Here is a 7218-nt window from a genome sequence, read left to right as displayed (position 1 = left end):
CTGTCGTCTTCACCCCGACGTCATGTTTTTCAGCGATGATGGAGGAGTCGAAGCTGACGCGTTTCCAGAGGCGATACCTGATGGACTGCGTGGAACGTGAGTGGCGGCCCTCTCGCTCTCCCGCCTGGCGCTGCGCTGTGGCGAGGAGCTTTTGCTGCTCGGCGTGAGGTGGGGGCATTCGCCCACAGCCTGCTTGGGTGGGCAAGCGCTTTAAAACAGCAGCATGGCTGTTTCTGACACGCGGGGACGTATGGGGTGAGGTGGCCTCAAGGGTCATCCAGGGAACAAGATGCAATGGTGTGACTTGAACCACAGTCTGTCTTGTGTCAGCGCATACCAACCAAGGTGAGATGAGGGTGGCACCCTGGGGTCTTCACTTGTGGTGCTACAGTGGATCAACAGGCAGATCTTCTGCTGGTGGTAGCCCAGGGCTGTGCATCCAGCCTCCTCTCCATCTGCCTCACTGTTGGGTTTGGTTTGTTCTCCAGGAGGAGATACCCTGCCCCTCCAGTGCCACCCCACATCCAGCAAAGAGCCAGTGCCAGCTTTCTCCTTGCCAGTTTGTCAGCCGAGCAGGCTTTCAGCTAAACCGCATCTCCGACCTGCCAAGGCCTGCCAGGCAGGCGATGCCTACACCCGAGAGAAATTCAAGCCACGGGCAAGGCGTAAGTCAGTAAACACCGCTAATAAATAAATGTTGCCACCCATTCCTTCTCTCCCCCTTATATCCATTTCCTGCTTGCACACTCAGCAGCGGCAGGGGATATCTTAATTGCACATCATCCTCACACTTTCTGTCTTCAAAGATGCTTTAAAAATGGATCTGTGAGGGAGCACCTGCTGTAAGTGCTCGCTGACTTCTGCCCGCTGGCTAGGGGAGGTGCCAGGTGATAGGGACTCACACGATCCTTGTCTAAGAAGGGAGTGCTGTGTCATTTTCTATGCCAGTTTGGTTGGCTCTTCACCACGGGTACACCTGTGTGGCACTTGCGTGGTTCAATCTGGGGATGGGCTGTCGTTAACATAACACTTCCTCTGGCATCATTAGCAGAGAAGCAGTGTGGCCAGGCTCCTCCCTGAGGAGATGCGCTGCGAATCATTTATTTCCCCCTTGGCATTCACAGGAGATTTGGAAAAGGAGAAGCAAAGGCTCCAAAACATCTTAGCGACAGGGAAGGATGTGGTGGAGCGCAAGGTGAAGCAGACGCTGGTTCAGACAAAGGAAGAGGAGATACCTGAGCCTGACCGGTTTGAAGAATGTATGTCTTTATGTACCCTGGAGGAAGGCAGGTGGGAAGGTGGCTCCCTCCGAGAGCTGGGGTGGCAGGCCGTGTTGCCAGTAACCTGAAGCCCGTTGCGGAAGGAGGCACAAAGCCCAGTTTCCAGGAGAAAGGACTGGCTGCTGTGACGCTGTGATACAGCCATCCTTCCAGAGCTTACACTGCAGGGGTTTGCTGGCAGGTTCAGGCTTCCCTGGGCAGCCCGCACAAAATGAACTCTGCTGGCAGGGGAATACCCTGGGGAGGTGCAGGGTGACCTGGGCAGGAAGCCCAGGTACTGCGGGTCCTTTTTCCAGCCAGCATAACTCAACATAGACTAGGACGCTTGCCAGCCTGTCCATGGTTTGGGCTCTGTTTTCTTTCACGCCAAGATCAGAGCAGTTACACTAGCAAAGCTTAAATGTTGAGCAGAATTTTAAGCGGTGCTGGATTTGGGCCTGCCTAATACCTCTCTGTGCTTGAATTTTCAGTGTGCGTGTACACCCCAGCCAGCCTTCCACTAGGCAGGGCAGCAGAAAGATGGACAACACTAGAATAACGCATACGGAAGGGGTGCTTTGGCCCCTGCTGCAGGGCAGCCAGTGTGGGCTGGCTTCATGCATGCTTTGTATCCTCTAAAACTTGTTGCAAGCTGCATGTTGTCCTTGACACACCTGAAATACCCAGGTACTTTGTACTGGTGGCGAGATTTGGACCGTCTGGCTACAAAGTGGCAGCTAATGTTCTGTGCCTCTGCTGATCCTGGGAGCCGAGGCGGTTTTGGTCACTGGCTAGTTCATTAGTATGTCAGCTAAGGAACCTCAACGGCTTTAAGCAGGTTCTGTCTCCATCCACAGGCCAGTTAAATTGCTCACAAGCAACAGAGAATTGTCTGTAGAAAGAAAAATAGAAAGTTACCGTTCCTGCAAGATGGGGAGCGGTAAGAAGATGGGGGGGGGGGGGCATTTCCCATTGCATAAGGCCCTGCTGAGGTATTTTGGTGACATGTTCAAGATGAGCGTTACAGCGGACACCACCCCTCCCCTGGTGGGACCGCTGTTCCAGCAGAGCTAGGCAACGGGAGTTTCGGAGCTAGGCAGAAACGTGGTTTCTTGCCTTTCTTTTGAATCCTGTTTACACAGCATTTTCTCTTCTCTGTCAGTGGTGAATGAAGTTCAGGAGAGGAAGGAGTTCCTGGCAGAGATGGAAGCTTTAGGACAGGGCAAGAAGTATCGAAGGATTGTCCTCACTGAAATCTCACAGGTACGCGAGGGCACTGGTGACACTGGCCATGCAGTGAGTGGAGGGAACCCCTGGTGTCAGAACCCTTAAAGCAGAGTCTCCCTCAACTACAGAAGGAGAAAGGGGAGAGAACAGTGTTTCCCTTTATGGCACAGGACAGACATGAATTTGGGGAAGGGGAGAAAGAGGTTTTCAGTCTTTTTTTTCCATGTCCGCGTGTAACTTCATCGGGGAAATACAAGCTTTGTTCTTGGGGTTGGCAAAAGAAAAAAGAAAAAAAAAAAAGCTGCCAGCATTCTCCCTGCTCAGTCCTTCCCCTTTTTACTTTGCAGAAAATGCGCGAGATGGAGATCATTGACAAGAAGAGAAGTAAGGAAATAAGAGAAATCATGACAAAAGACATCCCTGGTGGGAACAAATCTGATCCCTGTGACTAGGCCAAGGGAAAAAACACAAGCGCAGTTTGTTCCCACCTCTTCTTCCCAGACTCTCGGCATCAGAGTCTCAAGGGCTGGTCTGTGCCTGTGCCCAAAGAGGGGGCGGTACCACCTGTTGCCCAAAGCCAGAAGGCAGGAGCAATTTGTACATAACCGGTAACAGAAGAAAGCGGTTGTAAAATCCTACCCACGCACCGGATCCCTTCTTGCTCAACGATATTAAAGAGATGAAAACACACAGCAGCGGCTGGCCCAACATGACAAAGCAGAGCCTCCTTCTGCCAGTGCAACACCTCGGAGTACAGCAACCTACTGACAAAATCGTCATTCCTTTCCACCCACCCAGAGGTGGTTTCTCATGATGATAATGCGTGTGTTGCCACCCACATCTACGACCCGCTCCTGTCCCCCTGACTCCGGGGAATGACTGCGCAGGCAGGCAGCGGGGAGGAAGATGCAGCCGCGTGGCCTTGCGCAAACACGAGCCTCCGGCATTGCTGCAGGTCAGCACGATTGTGTGCATCAGCAAACTTCTTGGCAGCAGCTGAGCTGGGCAGGCACTCAGGAGGGAGAGGGGATTTCAGCCCAGCACACGCTGCTCTGCCCTTCGGGCTGGCTGTGGTTTTTTGGTTCCTGAAAGCATGGTATGCAGAAAAGCCACTGGTCTCCCACAGAGCCGGGAAATGGCTGTTTGCTCACCTCATACATAAACCCACCTCTGTCCTCCAGCAGGCTGAAGCACGATGCCTATTCCTGCATAAAGCCCAGCATAAAGCCCAGCTCCCAGTTTCTTTAAGATCCCGTCACCTGCTTCTTAGCAATACTCAGCCACTCCCCAGAGCCAGGCAGCATGTCCTGTCCTCAGGACAGTGCCGATACAGAAAGGAATCAGAAACGGAAGCTGCGATCGGTTTTTAAACCCAATGTTTCTTTTATTTCTCTTCAGGTGAATGGAAGTCACGGAGTTAGTACAGTATAATTTACAAATCAGAGTTCAGACTGGGCGCGGGGCCAAGGGGTGTCAGGCTGCAGTGATCCTGATGGCCTTTGGCAACAGTGACATGACAGCAGGCTCTAAAGCAGATTTGTTTCTCCTTGGAAAAGAGTTGTGCTTTGGGATCTCCCCTACCACTGCTCTTCATCAGCCTGCTGGGGTACGGCAAGAGCGAGATGGCGTCACCAGTACGGGGCTGAGCTTGCCACCTCCCAGCCACGGGGGCCGTGCTGGGATTGAGGAGGAGCTCGAGTCCCTCAGATTTTGGGAAACGAGGATCCCTTTCCAGAAAGCTACGCCAGCCACCTTGCAAGGCACTGCTCCGAGAGCGCTGTGGCTAAAGCCTGTTGGGTTTTCAGAAGGGGCAACAGCAGATTGCTCGGGGCTGGTTATGTCTAATGTGCTAATGAGAAGGCATGACGAACAGCTGACCAACCAAACACCCATGAAACTCTAATGCAGACTGATCCAACAATTCAATAAATAATCCCTTGCCTTGGAGGAGAAGGCAGGAAACAAAAATGGAAGGAAGAAGGGATGGTTGGAAGAACACCGCCCCCCCATTCCCTCCTCCACTGTACACACACGCACGCACACATGACAAATAAAATAAGGGGGTTAAAAAGTTACAGGGTGGGTTTGAATTCATCTAGTAAAGGAGGTGTAAAAAATAACCAGCCAAACCCTGCACGCTTTCAAAGCATCCACAGATGAAGCTGGGTAATGGTCAGTTGTGACCGTGCCTTTCCCCAGCCGCTCAAGGGTGGCACTGGTGAGCAGGGGCATAGGCTTAGGGCCCCTGGCTGGCACCGAGGGCACTGAGTCAGTCTTGAACTTTTCTGCCCTTGCCTGGAAAAGGAACCTTCCTCCCTCCCCCGGAAGGCAGCAGAGTCAGCGGTGTTTAGCAGCAGTGGGGGGGTAAGATGTCCTGAGTAGGGCGCATGAGCTACGTCCTAGCAGCTGTACACTGTCCCCTTGGGTCCTCTCAGCCCTGTAACAGAGCCCACCCAGCCCTGGTGCTTGAGGGAGGGGACGGCTCAAAATAAATAGGGCACCAGTTATTTTTTTGGCTATGGCTCTAGAGCCTTGTGATGCGGGAGTGTTTTCTTAACATTTTAGTTTAGGCCAGTAAAACCCAAAGAATCCTGATTCTAATGTCAGAGCTTTCTCCCAAAGTTAAAAACAGGACAGGAAGGGGACAAGAGCGGGCGGGCAGGGGGGGCCAGGCAGGCCCTGTCCCCTCCTGGCAGAGGTCGGAGGCACACGGAACTGTCAGTTACAGCGGGAGAAGGGACAGGGGGCAGTTAGTGCAAGTTTTCCCACAAACACCAAACTCCTTGGCTTGCTTCTCAGTTAATAACAAGCACACGCAATGGGGTAACGTATCCAAAAAGCGAATCCATCTTCTCCCCGCCTCGTTAGCAAGGCTTCACAGAGGGGACGGTCAGGCTCCTCTGCAGCCTCGGGAAGGGGAACGCTTTGGTTGGACTCCCCCTCCCGACTCCGGGCAGAGGGCTGGTGTCTCCCCAGGACGGCAGCTCTGGTGCCTGGGGAGGGAGTGTGGGGAGAGGAGAGTGGAGTGGAGGGAGAGGAGCCCCCCTTCCTGACAGGCATCCCAGCCAGCTACGGAGAAGTCAGGGCAGTCGGGCAGCACATCCCTCCCACTGCTGGCGTTCCCCTGCTCTAGCTTTTCTCCTTGGGCGACTTGTTCTTGGAGTCATGCTTGTTGCCCAGCAGCTTAAGCACCTTCATGGGCTTGAATTTGCCTTTCTTCTTGCTCTCGGTCTCCGCCTCCTTGTGAAATTCTGGAGTTGCAACGGGAGGTTGTTACTGTGGGGTGCTGATGGTTGTACACATGCATGCACGTGCATGACAACAAGGGGCAAGGGTGAAAGCCCTCCACTGTATGCATACTTCTTGCTGTGACAACAGGGGTGCGCAGCACAGCTGTGCCCCAAACTTTAATGGCCCTCAGGAAAGGCTCCCGAGTCTACATGGAATAGATTTGCTCCTTCTGCCCACAATTCTAAGAATGGCTCATGCTGCCCCTTGCTGGTGTCAGCAGCGAAAACATCACTCTAAGAATCTTCCCAATCATTTCTTACCTTTTCTTTTAATCATGGCTTCCAACATTTTATCCTCCTCCTCTTCTCTGAAAGAAAGAGTGGGAAATAGGTCAGCAATTCAGCCCTGAAAACAGCTGCTGTATTGTTTAAGGCTAGAGAACCTCCTACTTATAAGCCGTGGAGGGGCAGATCCATCACTGCCTTGTGAGCATTTGCTGCCAGCAGGATAAAACCCACATGCTGCAAGCACTGCCCTGTCTTTCCCACACAAGGCAATCCAAGAGGCAAGAATCAGGAAGCCTGGGAAAGACACCAGCAGCAGGGACATCTTGGGACACCCACACGAGCCACTGGTATCACGCTGGGTCGGACGGGCTACGCTTTTTTCCTCTCTCCCCCAGCCCACCCCACTCCTCACTCACCTCTGCCGGTCCTCATCCAGGCAGTTCACAATGGCATTCCTCTGCTCAATGATGGTAACCAGCTCCTGCATCAGCACCTTCTCCCTCCCTCGGTCCTCGTCCGTCCAGTCCTTCTCTACCCAGCCAAACCCCAAGGAAGGACAAGGCAATTAAATGGCTGAAGGGGCTCCGAAATTCAGAGCTTCAGGGCAGAAATCCCCTAGCACGATCCCCTGCTACCCTGCCGTGCTGCGGGGCCAGTTGGGCTAGCAGGAGCTGTGGAGGGAGAGCCCTGCAGGTGGCACCCCACGGGGACAAAAGGAGCACATCCCTGCACACGGCTGGGGCATGCAGTGAGATGGGGCAGCAGCTCTAAAGCCAGCTGGTTGCGCTGGCATCCCTAAAGATCTGTCTCTCCTTGCCTGAGACCCAGCAAGACAGAGGGGGGATGAAACCCCAGGGGCAAAATGGAGGCAACTGCACCCAGAGCAATGCTTTACCTGGCTTGTTGAGGAGGCAACGCAGTTCATACTCCACGTCCGACTGCCGCTGCTCCAGGTTCTGCTGCTTGAAGCTGCAAGGGAAGGGGGCACTGCCAGGAACCACTGCAAGGCTCCAGGGAGGCAAAATTTCATGCCATGGTACGGGGTGAGCTTGGAGAGAACCACCAAGGTGCTGATCTTATTCGGTATAGCCAGAGGGCCAGGGAGCCACGTGCCAGCAGGCACCAGCCCTGGCTGCTCAAGGCCTTCCCGGAGGAGATGCTGCAGGGGCTCTGGTGACTTGGAGCAGGTCAGTTCTGAGTGTGTTTGGATAACT

At 53.7% G+C, this 7218-nt stretch overlaps 2 protein-coding genes across 4 annotated transcripts in view; one reads left to right on the top strand and one right to left on the bottom strand.

The window, feature by feature from the left end:
* The first annotated feature begins 6 nt into the window (after positions 1-6).
* Positions 7-3948, top strand: CUNH22orf23 (chromosome unknown C22orf23 homolog). 3 transcript variants are annotated; one of them, XR_004843175.1, is made up of 6 exons: positions 7-96; positions 489-665; positions 1125-1259; positions 2422-2522; positions 2834-3441; positions 3885-3948. XR_004843175.1 is itself a non-coding variant. In XM_009647837.2 (5 exons), exons 1-5 carry the CDS (start codon positions 36-38, stop codon positions 2936-2938), a joined length of 579 nt encoding a protein of 192 aa, XP_009646132.1. In that variant the 5' UTR covers positions 7-35; the 3' UTR covers positions 2939-3726. The 3 variants fall into 3 exon arrangements, 2 of the variants coding, with proteins under 2 accessions (XP_009646132.1, XP_035759052.1); XM_009647837.2 differs by lacking the exon at positions 3885-3948 and having other exon boundaries at positions 2834-3726; XM_035903159.1 differs by lacking the exons at positions 489-665; positions 3885-3948 and having other exon boundaries at positions 2834-3726.
* The window catches only part of MICALL1 (MICAL like 1), a gene marked incomplete at its 5' end in the record, with an annotated part of 24847 nt that continues 21497 nt past the window's right edge, over positions 3869-7218 (bottom strand). Inside the window, 4 exons of the mRNA XM_035903183.1 lie at positions 3869-5737; positions 6038-6084; positions 6421-6535; positions 6900-6973. Coding sequence (XP_035759076.1) covers positions 5616-5737; positions 6038-6084; positions 6421-6535; positions 6900-6973 — 358 coding nt within the window. The remainder of the gene's footprint in view (positions 5738-6037; positions 6085-6420; positions 6536-6899; positions 6974-7218) is intronic.

This window comes from Egretta garzetta, unplaced genomic scaffold (assembly GCF_000687185.1).
Source record: "Egretta garzetta isolate BGI_Z169 unplaced genomic scaffold, ASM68718v1 scaffold51, whole genome shotgun sequence".
Lineage (NCBI taxonomy): Eukaryota > Metazoa > Chordata > Aves > Pelecaniformes > Ardeidae > Egretta > Egretta garzetta.
This window is presented reverse-complemented; position numbering and strand designations above follow the sequence as displayed.

Excerpts from the sequence above, each read along its gene's own strand:
- CUNH22orf23 (XM_009647837.2), top strand. The coding sequence starts at position 36 with ATGATGGAGGAGTCGAAGCTGACGCGTTTCCAGAGGCGATACCTGATG. Across the intron at positions 97-488 it reads CCTGATGGACTGCGTGGAAC|GAGGAGATACCCTGCCCCTC; the intron begins GTGAGTGGCGGC and ends TTTGTTCTCCAG. Across the intron at positions 1,260-2,421 it reads GCCTGACCGGTTTGAAGAAT|TGGTGAATGAAGTTCAGGAG; the intron begins GTATGTCTTTAT and ends CTTCTCTGTCAG.